Here is a 23,248-nt window from a genome sequence, read left to right on the forward strand (position 1 = left end):
CTCGAATCAAGATCCTACCTGCCTTCTCAAAGTCATGGAAATCAATTTGGAGTTTAGCACCAAGCCCTATCCCTCAAACAAACTTCTGAAGCTTCTTCTAATGTATGATCTAAGCCATGGAAAAGAGCTCAAGAAACCCTGCCTTTTCTCCTGGTCTATTTGCATTTTTTCCCAAGGCACGAAGGGGAAAAAAAAAATCACAAAGTAAATTTCTGTTGTCCCAACATTCCATCAGAAGAAATGGATCATCGGGAAAGCAAATTTAGCATCTCGGCATGAGGCTTCAGCTGCAGGAGAATTGCAGACGGGCAATGTTCCCATTGCAGATGGACTGTGCTGGCTGGGGAAGTCTGGGAGTAAGAAGTCCACCCATCTTAAAGCTGTTGAGGTTGAGAGACGCTGCTCTGATTCGTTCTACTGCAACATTCACTTCTATAGCTTTAGAAAAACAGATTTAGGGGAAAATAAAAACAATTGAGAGTGCTGCCTATGTGGCAGAGGTGGGTTTCAGCAGGTTCTGATCAGTTCTGGAGAACCGGTAGTGGAAATTTTGAGTAGTTCAGAGAACCGGTAAATACCACCTCTGAGTGGCCCCACCACCATCTATTCTCTGCCTCCCGAGTCCCAGATGATCGGGAGGAAATGGGGATTTTGCAGTATCCTTCCCCTGGATTGGGGTGGGAATGGAGATTTTACCGTATCCTTCCCCTGCCACGCCCACCAAGCCACGTCGACAGAACCGGTAGTAAAAAAAATTGAAACCCACCACTGCTACGTGGCATAGATGGGCAGAAGGATGCCAGTCAACCCAAAGGATGTAGAGCAGGGTTTCCCAACTTTGGCAATTGGAGTGGACTTCTATTCCCAGAATGACCAGCAATGGCTCTGATGGCAGTGGAATTGTGGGAGTTGAAGTCCATACACCTGGAAATGGTCAAAGTTGGGAAAATCCCAATCAAGAGCCTAAATCAAGAAAGGCAAGTTTTTGTAACCTCAAAACAGAACTGTCGATTGGACCGCGGAAATGACAAGTGGAAAGGGGTCTGATCTACCAATTCAGAACCGAAGTTAGGAGAGGCGCACGAATCATGAAATAGACGTCATTTGAATTAATTAATGAATAGGAGCCACCAGGTCTTCTCTGATACCTTGGGAAAATCTTAGCAATACCCTTAATAATATCCAGAATTGCTTTGTTTCCACCCACCTCCCTAAATTTCCGGAGGATTAACCCAAAAGCCAGACCTCAAATCCAGGTCCTGTGGTTAGACAAGCAAAAAAGCTGAAACTGCAGGAGCTGCAGAGAAAATCCTGAAAGGAAGTGAATGGATCCAGTATGGAAAATTATCTCCGTATACACCCAGCTTTAGCAGGAAGTTCTGCAGCAGAAGTCTAAATACGCTTCCTGGCATATCTGGCTCGAATCTGGAGTACGTTCTGGTGAGGTGGAGGTAGAAACCGTGTTTCCCATCGCTGTCTCTTCATATGCCCCGACATGCGCTGGTAAGGAGAGCTGGACGTAAGAAACACGGGTGATTTTTCAAACCATTGCCAGGCCAAGAGGTAGAATCTCCGATCTTGACATGGCAAGAATTTCAATTTGAAACGAGTAAGTGGCTGAAGCCGCCTCAAGGAACTCCAGCTTCTGATTTACACATGCGTGGAAGTCATCATGGCACATATCCGGATTTAATCTGTGCTGATGTTCTCTGCCTTTACTATAACGGATGATTCTGTTCATTGGCTCAAAAAACGTAACTCGTAGAACCGTTGCTAGAGCCTGGATAGCTCAGCAGACTAAAGCCTGTTATTAACATTCAGCTGTCTGCAATTACTGTAAGTTTGAATCTCACCAGGCTCAAGGTTGACTCAGCCTTCCATCCTTTCTAAGGTAGGTAAATTGAGGACCCAGTTTGTGGGGGCAATAAGCTGACTTTGTATAAAAATATACAAAAGTATGAAGGCTATTGCTTAACGCATTGTAAGCCGCCCTGAGTCTCCGGAGAAGGGCGGCATATAAATCTAATTAAAAAAAAACAACAAAAAAAAAACCTCTAGGGGTTTAGCGCGAGCGGCCTAATGCTATACAGTTTGATAATGCCATCATATCTTCAAATGGTCACTAAATGAACAGGGCTTCCTGTATTCTCCAAATGGCAGTGGGGGGGGTCACCAGCCCCAGACAGTTGCTGAAGCAGCTCCAAACTGCCTAAGCCCCACCTGAAAGGCCTCGGATGGAGAGAGAGCCCGTTTTAGAAACGCAGCAAAAAGAACCAACGACAACTAGGGGGAAATTTCATGCCGCCAACCAGGAGGGTTTCTAAAATAAAGATTAAAATGAAATTCCTCCCCAGTATCCTAGGAAACTGAGAACATGCATAATCACTGCCTGCCTCCCTTCCCAAATTAATCACGATGTTAAGCATTTTCGGGGATTGGTTCTCTCTGTCAAAAAAAAGAAAGAAAGAAAGAAAGAAAGAAAAAGAAAACTGGGATACCGAGTGCCAACTTCGTTTATTTTTATTCCCTCTTTCCCACCCCCACCCCCCTTTATCCTCCATCAGGTCTCAAAAACACAGTGTCTCTATTGGGCAGGACAGAATAGGCATTTTTTTCCTCTTTTTTTTTTGGTGTGTGTGTGTGTGTGACTTTAAGCTGCATTGTCATCCAAACGAAAGGCCTGGAATTTTTAACCAGCGGGAGAAGAGTGAGGAGCACCGCGTTATGAAAAACGGTGCTAAGCCAAAACAATCATCTTTTCCCCACTATCCTTTCTCATTCAGTTGGAGGCAAGAGAATTCAGAATTCAGGAAAATCAGCCTGCTGGGGAGGGGCGCTATTGTGCTTAATAAGGGATGAAAGGAGGGGTGGTGGTGGCAGAGGGTAATATGTGAATAACCCATCCTTCATCGTCCAATCTTCCCTTTTAGGAAGGTGGGGGGGGGTTTCTCTCCAGATGCATAAGGAGGCTTCTGAAGGATGGAAAGAGACCAAGGAAATATTATTAGCTCAGGATTGAACTTTGGGGTCCTTGGGACTCTCTGAGCTGCATTGTTTTCTTCCAGACGTTTCATGACCCAACTAGGGAATATCATCCATGCTAGAAGGGAGTGGAGTTTGCGGAGTGGAGGAGGACTGTCGGGTACTTGGTGCTCTCGGAGCTGGGTTGTTTTCTTGAAGACGTTTCATGAGCCAACAAACAATAGCAATAGCTCTTTATTTATTTATTATTTTATTATTCATATTTTTATGCTGCCCACTCTCTGAGGACTCTGGGCAGCTTACACCAAAGACAGTATACTAAATAGCATATTGCCCCCAACAATCTGGGTCCTCATTTTACCCACCTCGGAAGGATGAAAAGCTGAGTCAACCTTGAGCCAGTGAGATTTGATCCGCTGATCTGCTGAACTAGCAGTCAGCTGAAGTAGCTGCAGTACTGCACTCTAACCACTGCGCCACCTCGGCTCTTAGACTTATATCCCACTTCATGGTGCTTTACGGCCCTCTCTAAGTCATTTATGATGTCACTATATTGCCCCCAACAATCTGGGTCCTTCTTTGACCAACCTCAGATGGATGGAAAACCGAGTCAACTTCGAGCCGGTTAGAATCGAACTGCTGGCAATCAAAATAATCTGCCTGCAATACTGCATTTTAACCACTGCGGCCTCCACGGCGCAGTGGTTACTAGGGTAACATCGTCAGCTTTGACGACGTTACCTATAATTGGGTAATGAAACAGCTGCAAGAAAACAGCCAAGCCCAGAGAAAGCTAAGGACCCATTCGAAGCCAAAGCTTAAAACAAACCACATTACAAGCTAGCAGAGTGAAACATTTGGTGGAGTTTTGCCACAGCTGTTAAGTGAAATCACGGCAACTAATAAATTAGTAATCCGGTTGTTCAGTGGATCCGGCTTAATCCCTAACTCCGTTGATTTTGCTTGCCAGGAGGTGGCAAAAGGGGGAATCATGTGACTTTGAGACACAGCCACGCTCAGAAAAATATGGACCCATGGGGAAGAACCACGGAAGGGAGAGCGGGTTGGAAGCAAGACTTCGTATTTCTAAGTCAATTCAGTGGCTAAGACGCTGAGCTTGTCGATCGAAAGGTCGGCAGTTCAGCGGTTCGAATCCCTAGTGCCGCGTAACGGAGTGAGCTCCTGTGACTTGTCCCAGCTTCTGCCAACCTAGCCGTTTGAAAGCAGGTAAAAAATGCAAGTAGAAAAACAGGGACCACCTTTGGTGGGAAGGGAACAGCGTTCCGTGCGCCTTTGGCGTTGAGTCATGCCGGCCACATGACCATGGAGACGTCTTCGGACAGCGCTGGCTCTTCGGCTTTGAAACAGAGATGAGCACTGCCCCCTAGAGTCGGGAACGACCAGCACATATGTGTGAGGGAAACCTTTACCTTTACCTTGTTCTGCCCACCCTGTAGGATTTGGAGGAGATAAAAACTCTGAAGTACATCTGACTTTCCTTGCTGAATTCCAGGGAATCGTTTTGCAATTTATATTGGCGATCAGGAAATAGAGCAACTGCAGGACTGGTTTTATTTTATTTTATTTTATTTTTTGCTTGAGCTGCCCTGTCCTGTCTCCTCTTTGCCCGTCGGGAGGGGAGGGGTGCAGGCAGGGTCTGGCGGCTTCATCTGTAAGAGGAAGATGGATGGGAGAGGAAGTCGTTGGGGGGAAGTAAGGCCATTACATAAACAGAGAGGTCAGGGCAGGGCAAATGCCGGGATTTTCGGCGTCACCCAGCAACGGAGGCATCCAGCAGGACCGCGAAAGACAGCTCCTGCTCAAGGCGACTCTCGGCCGTGTGTGCACTTGTATGCAGACAGTCGCACACATCGGGACGGCCTCTTATATAACTTCTTTCAGAGGGATGAGAAGCATGGCTACTCTGACTAGGGATTGCCATGAAGGAAAAAGTAGCCAGGGTTTGACTCTTGGAGAAATAGCCTCAGGAGGATGGGTCAGCTGCAGCCCTCAGCTTCCCGGGGAAAGGCCTCTACATTCAGGCGGTCAGTTCGAAGACGAAGAGAAAAAGGCATGAGAAATAGAAGAGAGGGAAAGAGAGAGAGGGAGGGAGGGAGGGAGAGGGAGGGAGAGGGAGAGCGGGAGTGGGAGGGAGAGAAAGGGAGAGAGCGAGAGGGAGGGAGAGACAGGGAGAGAGAGGGAGCGAGAGGGAGAGAGAGGATGCAGGAGAGAGAGAGGGAGAGGGGGAGTGGGAGGGAGAGAGAGGGAGAGAGAGAGAGGGAGAGAGAGGAAGCAGGAGAGAGAGGGAGAGGGGAGAGAGAGAGGGAGAGAGCAGGAGGGAGGGTTAGGGAGGGAGGGAGAGAGAGACAGGGAGAGAGAGGAAGCAGGAGAGAGGGAGAGGGAGGGAGAGGGAGGGAGAGAGAGGGAGAGAGCAGGAGGGAGGGTTAGGGAGGGAGGAAGAGAGAGAGAGGGAGAGAGAGGAAGCAGGAGAGAGGGAGAGGGAGGGAGAGAGAGGGAGAGAGAGAGAGGGAGGGAGGGAGGGAGGACTGGCCTGCCCCACCCACTTTGGGTTTGATCCTGCCCATCAATAGCTTTAGCTCCTCCCACTGGAGAATCCATGGCAGGCTGGTCTATGGTTTCTTAACCTCAGGACCTTTAAGATGTGTGTACTTCAACTCCCAGAATTCCCCCAGCCAGCCATGAATTCTGGGAATTGAAGTCCACACATGTTAAAGTTGCCAAATTCGAGAATCTATTGGCATCGCACGCAATTAAAAAGGACCGGTAATCAATTCGTATATGGAGAGGAGATCACCATGAGTTCCATTTTTTGTTCAACATTTCAAATCACCTACTAGCACTGATAATGTTACCTAGTTGGGTCGTAAAACGTCTGCAAGAAAACCATCAACCTGGAAGGCGGGTACGACAAAAGAATGCATGACTTCAACAGGAGGTTTCTCCCAGAAATAAAACCATGCTTACAAAAATGGCTAAAAGTTCCTATTTGGTGTAAATAAAAAGTTGGCCCTAAAACTTTCTTAGGTACTTTACTGGACTGGGAGAAAAAATGGAAACTATTGTTTTTTTCTTTCTTTTTAAACTTCTTTTTCCCCTCTTTCCTCACTTTATCCCTCCTCCTTCCCTTTTTTTTCCTATTGTCTTTATTTCTCTTTCTCTTTTATATTAAAAACAACTTTTAATAAAAACAATTTCATGAAAAAAAAAATCCCCAACAACATTACTGCTTTCATACAGTACTAGTAAGTACCAGGGGTGAAATCCAGCAGGTTCTGACAGGTTCGGGAGAACCGGTAGCGGAAATTTTGAGTAGTTCAGAGAAGCGGCAAATACCACCTCTGGCTGGCCCCAGAGTGGGGTAGGAATGCAGATTTTGCAGTATCCTTCCCCCAGAAGTGGGGAGGGAATGGGGATTTTGCAGTATCCTTCCCCTGGAGTGGGAATGCAGATTTTGCAGTATCCTTCCCCCAGAAGTGGGGAGGGAATGGGGATTTTGCAGTATCCTTCCCCTGGAGTGGGGTGGGAATGGAGATTTTGCAGTATCCTTCCTCTGCTATGCCCTCCAAGCCACGCCCACCCAGCCACACCCACAGAACCGGTAGTAAAAAAATTTGGATTTCACCACTGGCAAGTACGTAGATCCGGGCCAGCCAGAATAACAATTTATCAAAAAATTTGAAAACAGAACAAAACTGGTTGAATTCTCCTGAAAACCGAAGAGGAAATTAACGTTAGGAAAGCCCAGCCCCAGGGAAAGAAGCAGATTTTTTTTCCTTGTCCAAAGTTAGAACAAAACATCTCATTTGCCCCCAAACCAAAGCAAGATGAATACAGGTGGTCCTTGACTTACAACAATTCATTTAGTGACTGTCCCAAGTTACGACGACACTGAAAAAAGTGACTTAGGATCGTTTTTCACAGTTATGACTGTTGCAGCATCCCGATGGTGATGTGCTAAAAATTCAGGCAACTGACTCATATTTACTCACAGACGTTGGCTGTGTCCCAGGGTCATCCTTCTTGGCGTTCCTTCTGACAAGCGAATTCGCTTAATAACCACGCTACTACCTTAACAAGGCAGTGATTCACTTAACAACCGTTACGAGACAGGTCATCCAATGAGGCTAAAGCTCCCTGAATGTGAAACATTTCGCTTAGCAACAGAAAACTTTGGGCTCGGTTGAGGCCGTAAATCGAGGACAACCCGTAATAGCCAACCTCGCCTGGTCTTATAAATCGTGTTAAATATTTTGCATATGTAATCAGCAAATGATTGCAAGAGAGGCAGAATGTAACCGCTGCTCTAATTGCCTCTTTGAACTGTCTAGTCAATTAAAGGCCCTTCCTTGCCTTGCAAGAGAGGGAGCAATTGCTCTATCTCAAGTGAATTTCCGAACAGGGCTGGATTTGCATTGCTCATAACTGCTTAATGGGGGAAAGCTTTGGGGTCGCTCCTCCCAGGAGTGAAATCCAGCAGGTTCTGACAGGTTCTGGAGAACCGGTAGCGGAGATTTTGAGTAGTTCGGAGAACCGGCAAATACCACCTCTGGCTGGCCCCAGAGTGGGGAGGGAACGGGGATTTTGCAATATCCTTCCCCTGGAGTAGGGAGGGAATGGAGAGTTTGCAATGTCCTTCCCCCAGGAGTGGGGAGGGAATGGGGATTTTGCAGTGTCCTTCCCCCAGGAGTGGGGAGGGAATGGAGAGTTTGCAATGTCCTTCCCCCAGGAGTGGGGAGGGAATGGGGATTTTGCAGTGTCCTTCCCCCAGGAGTGGGGTGGGAATGGAGAGTTTGCAATGTCCTTCCCCCAGGAGTGGGGTGGGAATGGAGAGTTTGCAATGTCCTTCCCCCAGGAGTGGGGTGGGAATGGAGATTTGGCAATGTCCTTCCCCCAGGAGTGGGGAGGGAATGGGGATTTTGCAATGTCCTTCCCCCAGAAGTGGGGAGGGAATGGGGATTTTGCAGTGTCCTTCCCCCAGGAGTGGGGTGGGAATGGAGAGTTTGCAATGTCCTTCCCCCAGGAGTGGAGTGGGAATGGAGAGTTTGCAATGTCCTTCCCCCAGGAGTGGGGTGGGAATGGAGAGTTTGCAATGTCCTTCCCCCAGGAGTGGGGTGGGAATGGAGAGTTTGCAATGTCCTTCCCCCAGGAGTGGGGTGGGAATGGAGATTTGGCAATGTCCTTCCCCCAGGAGTGGGGTGGGAATGGGGATTTTGCAATATCCTTCCCCTGGAGTGGGGAGGGAATGGAGATTTTGCAATATCCTTCCCCCAGGAGTGGGGAGGGAATGGGGATTTTGCAATATCCTTCCCCCAGGAGTGGGGAGGGAATGGAGATTTTGCGGTACCCTTCCCCTGCCATGCCCACCAAGCCACACCACGCCCACCAAGCCACGCCCACAGAACCGGTAGTAAAAAATTTTAGAACCCACCCATGCACGCGTGCCATAGTTTTGCCATCAGAGCCCTATGCAATTTGAGACCAGTGGCTGTCCCGTCTCTTCTTAAAAACCTCCAGTGATGAAGCACCCACAACTCCTGAATTTTAATAAAATGCAAAAGGGGGAGGGGGGATTTCCTCTGTGCTTATAAGGTAAGTGTGACCATTGCCACCCTCCCCCACAAAGTCATGAATCCCTGCTTCTAAAAAAAATGAAAAGAAGGACTAGGGGTGACACGATAGCAGTCTTCCAATATCTGAGCAGTCTTCCAACAAAGAAGAGGGGGTCAAATTATTCTCCAAAGCAACAGAGGGTAGAACAAGAAGCAACGGATGGAAACTCATCAAGGAGAGAATCAACCCGGAATTAAGGAGAAAATTCCCGACAGGTAGAACAATTAATCAGTAGAATGGCTTGTCTCCAGAAGTTGCAAGTCCTCACTGGAAGTTTTTATGAAGACACGGGGCAACCACTTGCCTGAAATGTGATAGGGTCACCTGCTTGAGAAGGAGCTGGACTAGAAGATCTCCAATGTCCCTTCCAGCATTGTCATTTTGTTATTCTAAAAAGGCAGGCAATGGATCTCCAATGCATCTGACAACCTATGTATTTATTTTTTTATTAAGTGTCTATGCTGCCCATCTATTACAGCAACTCTCTTTTCCACTGAGCAAAGAGTCTTTGTGTTGACTTTATCGTGCAGCTGAGAATGGCCTAGTATTTATTTATTTATTTTATTTTATTAGATTTTTATACCGCCCTTCTCCCAACTGGACTCAGGGCGGTGAACAGCCAAGAATAAAAACATCACATGCAAAATTTATTTTTTTTAAAAAAGAATTAAGTAGCTTGAGTTACTCAGACGTGGTCAGAGTGTAGTGGTTAGAGAACAGAAGAGATATGGGTTTAAATCCCCCTTCAGTCCTAAGTCTGACTGGTCCCCTTCACACAATAGATTTAAACCAGTGAAATCCTCTTACAGTTAATTTTAGCAGCCCACGGAAGTCAGACTTCACACCCAGCAAATGACAGTAAATGACAGATTGCCAGATGTTTAAGCCATAGTTCAGTTCTTGGACAGACCTGGGAGAAGACTGCTAGTCATGATTTGGCTGGATTAGAGTCTTTACTGTGGACAAGAATAAAAATCTAACAAAACAATTCTTGATCGCTCACAGCAGTGCATAGAAATCAGGGAGTTGTTTGCCTGTTCTCTGGGGCTTAAGCTCTAGGTATCTTCTTCCCATCCTTTCAATTTTTTTTTTTTAATTTGATTTATATGCCGCTCTTCTCCAGAGACTCAGGGCGGCTTACAATGCGTTAAGCAATAGCCTTCATTCTTTTGTATATTTTATACAAAGTCAGCTTATTGCCCCCACAAACTGGGTCCTCATTTCACCTACCTTAGAAAGGATGGAAGGCTGAGTCAACCTTGAGCCTTGGAGAGATTCGAACCAGCAGAAATTGCAGGCAGCTGTGTTAATAACAGGGTGCACTAAACCCCTGTACTATCAAGGCTTAACTGATGGGTAACTTGGTGGCCTTGAGCTGGTTGCAGAATGGTCTTCTATAGCCAGAGATCTGCTGGTTGCCATCTCACCTGCCCTTACCTAGGTACTAGGTGGGTCAAAAGAACGTGCCAGTTTCTCATTGGAGATAGTTTTTAGCCTCGCCCCTATTTCTGCCCTCCTGATGCTCTTCCCTATAGGCCGCTTAGAACTACACCCAATACTGCAAATATAGATTGACTGTTAGAGAAGCCGTTCCCAGAAAATGGAAGCTTTATATCTTTACTTATCTTTACTTTATATCTTAAGGTTGCATTCACCAGTTGGTCCAGTGGTGAAGGCACTGGGCTAGTAACCAGGAAACTGTGATTTCTAGTCCCACTGAAATGGGGCTAGGATGAAAGTCAGTTGGGTGATATTGGGCCAATCACCGGGAGACAAGGAGTTCTAGTTCTGCCTTAGGGTGAAAGTCAGATGGGTGACATTGGGACAATCACCGGGAGACTAGGAGTTCTAGTCCTGCCTTAGGGTGAAAGTCAGTTGGGTGACATTGGGCCAATCACCGGGAGATAAGGAGTTCTAGTCTAGTCCTGCCTTATGGTGAAAGTCAGTTGGGTGACATTGGGCCAATCACCAGGAGACTAGGAGTTCTAGTCCTGCCTTAGGGTGAAAGTCAGTTGGATGACATTGGGCCAATCACCGGGAGACTAGGAGTTCTAGTCCTGCCTTAGGGTGAAAGTCAATTGGGTGACATTGGGCCAATCACCGGGACACTAGGAGTTCTAGTCCTGCCTTAGGGTGAAAGTCAATTGGGTGACATTGGGCCAATCACCGGGAGACAAGGAGTTCTAGTCCTGCCTTAGGGTGAAAGTCAGTTGGGTGACATTGGGCCAATCACCAGGAGACTAGGAGTTCTAGTCCTGCCTTAGGGTGAAAGTCAGTTGGGTGACATTGGGCCAATCACCGGGAGACAAGGAGTTCTAGTCCTGCCTTAGGGTGAAAGTCAGTTGGGTGACATTGGGCCAATCACCAGGAGACTAGGAGTTCTAGTCCTGCCTTAGGGTGAAAGTCAGTTGGGTGACATTGGGCCAATCACCGGGAGACAAGGAGTTCTAGTCCTGCCTTAGGGTGAAAGTCAGTTGGGTGACATTGGGCCAATCACCAGGAGACTAGGAGTTCTAGTCCTGCCTTAGGGTGAAAGTCAGTTGGGTGACATTGGGCCAATCACCGGGAGACAAGGCGTTCTAGTCCTGCCTTAGGGTGAAAGTCAATTGGGTGACATTGGGCCAATCACTGGGAGACAAGGAGTTCTAGTCCTGCCTTAGGGTGAAAGTCAGTTGGGTGAAACTGGGCCAATCACCGGGAGACAAGGAGTTCTAGTCCTGCCTTAGAATGAAAGACAGTTGGGTGACTTTGGGCCAATCCCCAGGTGACTGAGAGTTCTAGTCCCGCCTTAGGCACAATAGCCAGCTGGGTGACATTGGGCCAATCCCTCTTTCTCTCAGCCCAGCCCACCTCAAAGGGTTATTGTCATGGGGAAAATAAGGAGAGGAAGGAGTATTAGGTATGTTCACAGTTTTGAGCTGTTGATAAAAATAATACATGCGGGGTGGGGGTGGGGAATTAAGTAAATAAAAAAAATAATTGTCGAATTCTACAAATGGCTCTTCTGAAATAGAACAACTCTAAAGCAGGCGAATAGATTTAAGCCTAAGCCTATCTTGCCACAGCTCTTTCCAAACCTCATGATTGATTATTGATTTTAGGCTATTCTCTCTCTATTTTATTTTTTACAGTGGACAGGATTAGAGAATAACGACAGCCAAATCCAAGGAAGTTGGCCTCTAGACGTAACATTCATAAATCCTCTTTCGCTTCCTTTTTGGCAAAGCCCGGCTCTCATCTGATCCGGTTGCCAGGAAGGCCTAAGTTCCTGGCTGGAATTTGGGTACATTTAAAAAAAAAAAAATTACTGGAAGATGAAGATTCGGATAGCCAGGATTCTGCCATCTATAAGATGTGATGAAGCGCTTGCATTTAAGGTTGTTATATAAACAAATGAACAATAATTCTAATTAGTGGAAGCCTTGGATATGCTACAGTAAAAACAAGCACTTTTGCAAGTCCTAATGAGACAGACAGTTGTCCCCTTTGGCAGCGCTACGAAATCTCCATTGTAGTTAATCATCGGCAGACAAGGTTTACAGTCGCCGTCTTTTCATAATCCCCTACTAACAAGACATGTTTTAATCAGGCTCTAGAAGGCCATCCTATTACTGCTTCCAGCTGGGGATGGCCTTTGTCCAGGTTGCATCTGAATATTATTATTATTATTTAAAAAAATCCATTGCCTTTTTCTCATTCTGTCTTTTTTTTTTTTTAAGGGCCCTTAGAAAGAGAGGAGAATTTTTTTTTTTACTTATTGCATGTGTATTTAAATAATAATAATAATAATAATAATCCTAACCCTCAATGCTTATGCATCGCTCAAATGAGATATCCCCAGGCTGAATTTTTGTTTCCAGAAATGATTGCTTGAGTCACTTCATGGTACAGCAAGTCCCGTTTCCAATTCATTAGCACGGCCAGGGTAGAATTGTTCGCCTCTGTAATTAGTGTAAGGGTGACTAGATCCACACAACATTCAGCGGCCTGACATTTCCTTAATCCAGGAACAATCCCGTGGCATCTTAGAGACTAGCCGCAAAACAAAACAAGAGTCTTTGTTGTTTCCGATGAAAACAAGGCACAAGATTCTCCTTTGGAAAGCTCGCGTTAAATTAACTCTTAGTTTTCATGGACAAAGAGGTGATCAACTCATGGCTCTTCACACCAACTTGGTGGATTCCTAAAAATCAGTTGCCAAGCTACGCATCCACTACAATGCGCACAGCAGCCGCTATTGTGCACCAGATTCTAGCTGAAGCCATCCAACAAACCGATCCGTCCACGGTGTGCCTTGAAATTGGCCATAGTTGGTTTCTGAAAAACGCTTGGAAACTAGGCGGCTGTCCACGGTGCTGAAAACAAGATTCTGCCTGAGCTCATGGCCAGCCTTTTAGCATTAGAATGACGTTACTAACACAAATATATAGTGAACCAAATCCATGGATGAAGATGGATTATGCTGTACTGCCCAGCATTTTTTTTTTTTTCAATTATCTCTTCGTCTTTTAACCCTGGCTACCATTTGAAAGACCGTATGTTTTAAAGCAAAAATCTGAACAGCGTAGAAATGTCAGGCTGGCATTACTGAATCAAATCAAAACTCCATCTTCTTGCTCGTCCTGCATCCTCCCATCAGTTGTCCTGAAGACACGAGAAAAGGCAGGAAATAAAATTCAGTGACACACTGCGAGGAACCTATATATATGTGTGTGTGTGTGTGTGATCTGTTGGGCTTTCTTTAGCTTAATATAACATGTGGACCCGTTTTGAATGAGCAGGCTGTGAGAGCTGGTCCATTATGGCTTGCTCAACACAATTCTTTTAAACCTCCCTGGTTTTGTGATGCTTGAACACACAATTACTCTGAATATGGTTTCCAGATAATTGAAAAGAATAGCAGCATCCGTCCATTAAATGCCATAAATGCATAGAGTGAGAAGTTCTACTTTTGTGTGTGTCTGCAGTGTATCTACAGCCTCAGTTTCATTGAATCATGCCAAATTCTATTCTGAAAGGATGGAAGAAATATGTTCTCTATCCACTTTAAAATATATATATACAGCTATTATTGGTCCCACTTTCCCCACAACGTTAATGAAAACCAGTTTTTTTTTTATATGTTTCCTAGGATGGAGGTAGGTGTACAGCTTTTGTTAACTTCAGAGTTAAGTTGGGCTTTGCACCAGTGGTGAAATTCAATTTTTTTTTTACTACCGGTTCTGTGGGTGTGGCTTAGTGGGCATGGTGTGGCTTGTTGGGTGTGGCAGGGGAAGGATACTGCAAAATCTCCATTCCCACCCCACTCTGGGGCCAGCCAGAGGTGGTATTTGCCGGTTCTCCGAACTACTCAAAATTTCCACTACCAGTTCTCCAGAACCTGTCAGAACCTGCTGGATTTCACCCCTGCTTTACACATATGCCCATATTTAGATGAACAGAAGTCTTAAAATGGGTCTGAATGCTAGGCTTAAGACACTATCTTTGCTTTTTTAAAAAAATGGAAAGAAGAGGCATTTTTTCATCTTGTAGATAAGAGAAGGATGCTTGCAAAGTCACCCCAACAACCTCTACCCTGTTTCCCCCCCAAAATAAGACATCCTCTGATAATAAGCCCAATCAGGCTTTTGAGCACATGGCAATAAGGCCAAGCACTTATTTCAGGGTTCAAAAAAATATAAGACAGGGTCTTATTTTCGGAGAAACATGGTACTTCTCTTCTGCATAGCTTGGGTGACCAACAAAATTTCATATTATTCTTTTCTTCAGTGTCAGACTCTTGGTACCCAAACATCCATCAAAGAAAGACTCATCACTGGTTCAAAGCAGTTAATTAAACGATTCATAGAACCACCTGAACAAAAAGGTTATTATTATTATTTTTCACTGAATGGATAGACAGCTCCCTTTTGCAAACAATGCAATTCATTCCGTCCATTTTTATATGGTCTACTCTAACTTGCAACAGGTCGTAGAACCCATTCTCTACTACCTGATCCTTTAATTTAGAGATTAGTAGCATTTCATTTTTCGGCCTCTGCAAAATCCGAGATGCATGGCTCCAGTCATTACTTTAACTTTAAATGCTGGGGATATTTAAAAAAAATAGCAATAGCACTTAGACTTATATACCACTTCACAGTGCTTTAAGGCCATCTCTAAGCAGTTTATAAACTGCTTATTTGCCCCCAACAATCTGGGTCCTCATTTTACCCACCTTGGAAGGATGGAACGCTGAGTCAATTTGAGCCGGTCAGGATTGAACTATTGGCAGTCAGTAGAATTAGCCTGCAATTCTGTGCCTCCATGGTTCTTTGGCATCTTAATAATAATAACTTTATTGTCATTGTATGTGTACACAGTATACCCATACAACGAAATTCACTTATCACCCAAAGACTAGGTCCAACACACATAACAATCCCCAAACACCCCCACCCACCCACCACAAATTCCCCACCCTTAAACCACCCAAACATCCACACAACAGACCAAGCAATGCTGTCCAACAGCTCACTGATGGTAGCCCTCTAGTTCATTGTTGAGTGCAATTATAGCTCTGGGATAAAAACTATTCAGAAGACATGTGTCTTCTTGTCTTCTTCTTCTCAGACAAGGACCCTAATACTGAGTTTGGGGTCTTCCCTCATACATATAGAATATATACAGTACATGTCATGTATAGAGTGATAACTTCTGTTGTCTCAAGTCCAATTACTGTGTTTCCCCGAAAATAAGACCCTGTCTTATATTTTTTTAATATAAGGATGGCTTATTTTGGGGGGAGGCTTATTTTACCACATGTGCTCAAAAGCCCAATTGGGCTTATTATCAGGGGAGGTCTTATTTTCAGGGAAGCAGGGTAATCATTTTCCTTTCACCCAAAGGAAAGGTTGGATATTGCTTGGATATTTGGTTGTGAAACCTGACACGTGGTCAAGTGGCCCACAGATTTTCCAAATGATACAATAATCCAGCTGTTCACTAAACATCTGTAATCACACACTCGGTTGGGGGTGGATGGGTGAAGCTTTCTAGAACAGTTGATCTTTCTTCGCACTTGGATGGGAGGCATGTGTCAGGAAGCTGTTTTTCTTCCATTTCAGCTCCCTTTCGTTAGCTGAACTCCGGCTAACAAGCAGTAGATGGCAATGCCAGCAGGGTAGCCTTGAGGTCATAAAATCTTCCACTAACCGCACAGTGGGAGCAGCTGTGTAGGAATGACAGTGAGAATAAAGAGGGTGGCGGAATTTGCAAATAAATTTCCCACGCATTCCCAAGTCTCGGGGAAACTTTGTGGATGCCGCTGCTTGGATCTTAGAGGTGAGCAAATGTTGGAGGTGGTTGTGTCAAGCATAAATCATGTCTGGAAAAAAAATCTTTAAAAAAAAAGACTAAGGAAATATTTCAGAGTGGGGAATAGCTTTTCAAGGACTTTTATTTTATCAAGAACCAAAATAAGAGTTGGTAGGGCAAGGGAGAGGCAATGTTGCTATTAGGCAGGAAGCCAAGGTTCCATGGAAGAGAATAGCAATAGCACTTATAAACAGCTTCACAAGGCTTTGCAGCCCTCTCTAAGCGGTTTACAGAGTCAGCCTCTTGCCCCCAACAATCTGGGTCCTCATTTTACCGACCTCGGAAGGGTGGAAAGTTGAGTCAACCTTGTGTCAACTCGCAAAGCATCCCTGGCCTGCTCTCGAGTTGCCATAGGCAAGGGGGATGGGAAACCGATGAAGAAACATGGCAGCCCAAGACAGAAGCACATTCCGGACATATGTTTTTCAAGGCTGTCTCCCAGGATTACCCATAGCAGCCAGAGGGGAGTGATCTCTACAACTTGGGAAATTGCTCCATTGGCGAATGTGATTGATGACACACCCTGGGGAGAGGGTCATGATTAGGGTTGTAAATTATGTGGGGTCAGAGTTGGGTTAGGGATAGGGTTAGGGATACATCAAAGCAAACTAAAAAATAACCCATCACTTCATGTTAGAGCATTTACAGGGCACAGAAAAGGTCATGAGTCCAATTGCCAGGGACCCAGATGTTAGATATGGATGTTCTCTCCTAACAGCGTAGATTAGTTCAAAAGTGATGGTGCTAATTGGAAGTTCTCCAAATTCCAACATGAAGAAATCCAGCAAGAAGATGCCAAACCAAGGAAGACTGTAAGTAGAACTAGAGTGCACAACATTTGCTAGGTCAGGGGATGGACTCAGATCAAGAAGAGTTCTGTTCTATATTTCAAAATATAGTGGGTGGCACCAGAATTAAATTAACTCTGCTTTAATTGACCTTGAAAGTTAATAGAAATCAAATATAGCTAATAGGGAGACACTTCAGTCATGTGCTTAAAAATTGATACTTGGACATGACTTTTGAAGCTCTTGGAGAACTGCGAGGAAGCCTTTTTCAAATCCCAAGAGACCTTGGAGGTCCAGGTTTTAAGTTATGGGCTAGCCGCTAGATGGACAAACCTGGCCCTGTACCCTTTTTGCCAACTTAAAGTGGTAGGAAACATCTCTCAGTCTTCATAGCTATGAAACGTAAATACCCAGATCTAATATAACAGTAATACCTTTGAGATAAAAACTCATAAATCATAAACCCATATAGAATAGGATGGGATGGGAAGGGATGGATTGGGATGGGATGGGATGGTGTGGGATGGGATGGTGTGGGATGGGATGGGAGTAGAATACAGTAGATCACATTAAGAATGGAATGGGATGGGATGGGATTGGGTTGGGTTGGGATGGGATGGGATGGGATGGGTTGGGTTGGGTTGGGTTGGGTTGGGTTGGGATGGGTTGGGTTGGGATGGGTTGGGATGGGGTTGGGTGGGGTGGGGTGGGGGTGGGATGGGATGGGAGTAGAATACAGTAGAGCACAATAAGAATAGAGTAGAGTAGAGTAGAGTAGAGTAGAGTAGAGTAGAGTAGAGTAGAATAGAATAGAGTAGAGTAGAGTAGAGTAGAGTAGAGTAGAGTAGAGTAGAGTAGAGTAGAGTAGAGTAGAGTAGAGTAGAATAGAATAGAATAGAATAGAATAGAATAGAATAGAATAGGAATTCTTTATAGGCCAAGTGTGATTGGACACACAAGGAATTTGTCTCTGGTGCAAAAGCTTCCAGTGTACATATAAACAGCAAGTAAAAGTCATAGGTCATAAATCATATCTAAAGGTCTTTGAGGTCATGCCTTGTTCCTTTATTGTTCCCATTCAAGAATGTCCACAACTGTGTTTTTTTTTAATGGAGGCTGCAACTATGAGACTGCAATGCATATGGAATAACAGAATAACAGAGTTGTAAGGGACCTTAGAGGTCTTCTAGTCCAACCCCCTGCTCAGGCAGGAAACCCTAGGCCATTTCAGACAATTGCAGGGGTCTCCTATGGACACCCCTGTTCCTACTGTCACAATCACACAGGTGGAATTCTGCTGTATGGCTCACCTGTATCAGAGCCAAACGAAAGGCAGGTGTCAGTAGAAATTGAGGCGATCACTATTGACTAGGCAAAGCAAGAATAGATTGCCCTGAAACCACAAAATGTGATTAAATAACTTGTCTAAGGTTTACTCCCAATGGGAATCTGGGAAAAATCAACCCTTTATTGACTATTTCTTTGCATATCGATAACATCAGCAGAATTTTGCCCCAGCCAGATTAAAAAAAAAAAAATCCATTCTAGATCTTTCTGTCAGAAGGTTAACAAGTGCTCATTTAGCTTTGCCTTTTGTTTCAAACGTTGCTTTTTTTTTTTCTGCATCAAAGCACAAATGTTTATGCCTAACATTATTTTTGCTATTATTATAATGGCGGGCGTGTTTTTTTTTTTTTTGGTTTTTTTTTTTTTAAAAAAAGCATTTTAAGAAATTGTGTTGCTCCATCCAGGTGCATAATGTTATGCAAGGTGCAAGAGAACGGTTTTTCTGGCTCCAGAATTTTTTTTTTTTTTTGTTTTTAATCAATTGTTTTCGCCGTCGTTCTGATAAACAATATTCTCTCTCTTTTGTAAAAAAAAATCTTCCTGCTGATTTGAAGGTGTCTCTTTTGTGTCCCTGCATCACCTTACCTTGCCAAATAAATTTGCAGCAGTAATTTATTTCCTTACTATGGGGTTTCGAAAGATTTGTCATTTTGGCTCCCTTTCTTGAAAATCAGATGGCTGCTAGCATCAACAGCGCTTTTAAGACAAGGCTGCCCATCACATTAAGTTACCATTTGTTTGGTCTCACCATGTCACCCAGAACTGAGTTTCATGTATTGAATAAAATAGAATAACAGAGTTGGAAGGGACCTTGGAGGTCTTCTAGTCCAACCCCCTCCTTAGGCAGGAAACCATACACCACTTCAGACAAATGGTTGTCCAATGTCTTCTTAAAAACTTCCAGTGTTGGAGCATTCACAGCTTCTGGAGGCAAGTTGCTCCATTGATTAATTCAGTGGTCCCCAACCTTTTTATCGCCGCGGACCAATCAGCCTTTGATAATTTTACCGTGGCCCGCTGAGCGCGCGCAGGGGTGGGGGCTTTGGGCCACACGTGCGTACCTGCGCGGGGCTCTCTTCCCTGGAGCCTTTGCGCACGGCCCAGGAGCTTTTGCGCACGGCCCAGGAGCTTTTGCGCACGGCCCAGGAGCCTTTGCGCTGCAGCGTTCATGTCCCCCGGCCGCTGCGCGGCCCCGGTGCCAGGTACTCCACGGCCCGGCACCGGTCCGCGGACCGGGGGTTGGGGACCACTGGATTAATTGATTTAGGATTAGAGAATAACAGAGTTAGAAGGGACTTTAGAGATCTTCTAGTCCAACCCCCTGCTTAGGCAGGAAACCATACACCACTTCAGACAAATGGTTGTCCAATCTCTTCTTAAAAACTTCCAGTGTTGGAGCATTCACCACTTCTGGAGGCAAGTTGCTCCATTGATTAATTGATTTAGGATTAGAGAATAACAGAGTTAGAAGGGACTTTAGAGATCTTCTAGTCCAACCCCCTGCTTAGGCAGGAAACCCTACACCACTTCAGACAGATGGGTTGTCGGATCTCTTCTTAAAAACCTCCAGTGTTGGAGAATTCACAGCTTCTGGAGTCAAGTCGTTCCACTGATTAATTGTTCTCACTGTCAGGAAATTTCTTCTAGAGTTCCAGGTTGCTTCTCTCCTTGATCGATATTGCGCAAAGCCATGGTTTCTTTTTAACTACAGTTTCTTGGACTGTAATACTAAACCGTGCATGTGAAAACTCTGCGGCTGAATTCCCACCACGCGCAGCCAATTTTAACAGCCCACCGTTTGCAAATAAGTCATTGTTGGCCGGCTTGGCGCATCATCGCATTAAGACCTAATGATGTTTTGCTATAGTTGGGTAGCTGTAACATGCTAAAAACAAAGCACGGTTTGTAAGTCAACATAGCTGCCTTCCTATCCCAGCAAACCACTTAGCCGGGCTTAGCACGATTCAAACTTAACTGGGATGCGAAATTCTGAGTCTGTTTTATTTTTCTCTTTTCAATCCATTTGTACCATTTCTCCCATGATACATAATACTCCACGTCCAGGGGTGGGTTCTAAAATTTTTTACTACCGGTTCTGTGGGCGTGGCTTATTTTGTGGGCGTGGCTTGATGGTCATGTGACAATTATTTAGGATTTAGCAGAGGTACTGGTCTACCAGGCTTTTAACTGCTTGCAGAGCTGTACCTATCTACCCATTTATTTTTGCAGGCACTGATCTACTCGTGTATTTTTGCAGGCACTGATCTACTCATGTATTTTTGCAGGCACTGATCTACTCATGTATTTTTGCAGACACTGATCTATTCATGTATTTTTGCAGGCACTGGTCTACTCATGTATTTTTGCAGGCACTGATCTATTCATGTATTTTTGCAGGCACTGATCTATTCATGTATTTTTGCAGGCACTGATCTACTCATGTATTTTTGCAGACACTGGTCTACCCATTTATTTTTGCAGGCACTGATCTACTCATGTATTTTTGCAGACACTGGTCATGTATTTTTGCAGGCACTGATCTACTCATGTATTTTTGCAGGCGCTGGTCTACACATTTATTTTTGCAGGCATTGATCTACTCATGTATTTTTGCAGGCACTGGTCTACACATTTATTTTTGCAGGCACTGATCTACTCATGTATTTTTGCAGGCACTGGTCTACCCATTTATATTTGCAGGCACTGATCTACTCATGTATTTTTGCAGGCACCGGTCTACTCATTTGTTTTCTTTTAACACTGATCAGCTGTAGGGCGGCCCTTCGAAGCCCCGCAGCAAGAGTTTAAACAGTTTTTTTCCCTCTAGCCATCAGCTGGGACTCAGGAGGCAGCAATAGATTGGGGGTGGGGCCAAATAAAAGGTAAGAATAATGCGGGGGAGGTGCGGGGGGGCAGAACCGGTTCGGTGACATCATATCGTCACTGCTACCGGCTCGGGAGAACCGGGCCAAACCAGGAGGAACCCACGACTGTCCACATCTGTCATTCCTTCGATTCCAATGTCAGTTTATCCATTTCAGCGCAGTCAAAAAAATTTTTTTTTTAATTATTAAGTCATCTTAATAATTAAAATTCTTGATTCAAACCTTTGCTTCCACTTCCTGGTGTCCAGCTAACCTCTTTCACATCATCATCATCACACCTCATCCCTCGACCAGAAATTCCAAGCACTGTACAGATAGTCCTTGACTAACAACAGCTCGTTTAGTGACCGTTATAAAGGCACTGAAACCAGGGCTATTTTTCACACTTACAGCCCTTACAGCCTCTCCTTCACGGTCCGGGGATTTACCTTCGGATGCATGGCAACGGACTCACATTTATGACGCTGGCAGTGTCCTAGAGTCACGCGATCCCTTTGGCGACCTGCTGAGCAGCCAAGTCAAGGGGGAAGCCAGATTCACTTAACAACCGTGGGACTCACTTAACAACCACAGTGAATCATTTAACAACGGTGGCAAGAAAAGGTTCTAAAACGGGGCAACATTCACTAAACAAATGTCTTGCTTTAGCAAGATGAAAATTTTGCGCTCATTGTGGTCATAAGTTGAGGACCTGGGACATTTTTCATCAAAAACATGTGTTTTCTTACCACCACCAAATCTCTCTCTTTCTCTTTCTCTCTCTCTTTTTCTCTCTTTTTCTTTCTCTCTCTCTTTATCTTTTTATCCCTGTTTCTCTCTCTCTCTCTCTCTCTCTCTCTGTCCCTCCCTCTCTCCCTCCCTCTCTCCCTCCCTCTCCCTTTCTCTCCACCCTCTCGGTGCAGCTCTGTCACGTCTTGCTGTAGCCTTAAGAAATTAATACGACCGGCGCAGCTTTCATCACCTCTTCCTTCCTCCTGACAAAGTACACAGTGCCAGATTGCTCTGACCTTCCCTTTAATAACATTTGCCCAGGATGTTGACATGAGTGACAGGGAGACACTCCGGTGGAGGCTTAGTTATTAGATCTGTGAATACCCACTGAAGCTACATGATGGAGCGTCTTCATCTGCTCCGACTCTCCTGGTGGAGGAAGGCGGGAGGGAGGGAGGGAGTCAGCCCCTTCTCCTTCTCTCCTGCAATATCCTGTATCAGGACATTGTACAAATAATAAAAAGCAAAGTCCATATTCCAGGACAGGCAGATGCTGTACCTGACGCAGAGCCCAGCAATATAGCTGCCTCCTCCTCCTCCTCCTCCTCCCCATAAAGCCCATTTCCTTCTAACACGGATGATGTTACCAGGTTGGGTTATGAAACATCTGTAAGAAAACAACCAAGCTCAGAGAGCATCAACGATCCCACAGTTCTCTTCCTCCTCCTCCTCACCCTCCCCTCTTCCTCTTCTTCCTCCTCCTCCTCCTCCTCCTCCTCCTCCTCCTCCTCCTCCTCCTCCTCCTCCTCCTCCTCCTCCTCCTCCCCACAAGCCCCATTTCCCTCTTACACTGATGATGTTATCTGGTTGGGTCATGAAACATCTGCAAGAAAACAATCAAGCTCCGAGACCACCAAGATCCCACAGTTCCCCTCTTCCTCTTCCTCCTCCTCCTCCTCCTCCTCCTCCTCCTCCTCCCCACAAGCCCCATCTTCCTAGCCAACGTCTGAACCTCATGCCTACTTTTACAGCTAGTCCTCAACTTACAATAGTTGACTTAGTGACCATTTGAAGTTACAACGGCACTGAAAAAAAATGACTTATGACCGTTTTTCACCCTTACGACCATTGCAGCATCCCCCGTGGTCATGTGACCAAAACTCAGATACTTGACCACAGACTCATATTTATGACGGTTGCAGTGTCCCGGGCTCATGTAATCCCCTTCAGTCACCTTCTGACCCACAAAGTCAATGGGGAAGCCAGATTCACTCAACAACCATGCAACTCACTCAACAACGGCAGTCATTCACTTAACAACGGTGGCAAGCAAGGTGGGGCGAAACTCACTTAACAAATTTCTCCCTTAGCAACATCAATTTTGGGCTCAATGGCGGTTGTAAATTGAGAACTGCCTATAATTTTCTAAGGCTTAATATACGACTGATAAAATTTAGCTTTCGGTCAGCTGGATTCGAACGCGTGTGAGTCTTCCCAGCTCCTGTTCAAAGAAACAGTAACTACGATTCTGTCACTATTAATTAAAAT

The 23,248-nt window shown here is 45.1% G+C and overlaps 1 protein-coding gene across 1 annotated transcript in view; it reads right to left on the minus strand.

The window, feature by feature from the left end:
- Positions 1 to 23,248, minus strand: part of CELF6 (CUGBP Elav-like family member 6) — a 108,665-nt gene that overhangs the window by 79,224 nt on the left and 6,193 nt on the right. The window contains exon 2 of the mRNA XM_070953774.1: positions 18,158 to 18,177. Coding sequence (XP_070809875.1) covers positions 18,158 to 18,177 — 20 coding nt within the window. The remainder of the gene's footprint in view (positions 1 to 18,157; positions 18,178 to 23,248) is intronic.

This window comes from Pituophis catenifer, unplaced genomic scaffold, assembly GCF_029215685.1.
Source record: "Pituophis catenifer annectens isolate HBS135680 unplaced genomic scaffold, rPitCat1.0.hap2 SCAF_14, whole genome shotgun sequence".
Lineage (NCBI taxonomy): Eukaryota > Metazoa > Chordata > Lepidosauria > Squamata > Colubridae > Pituophis > Pituophis catenifer.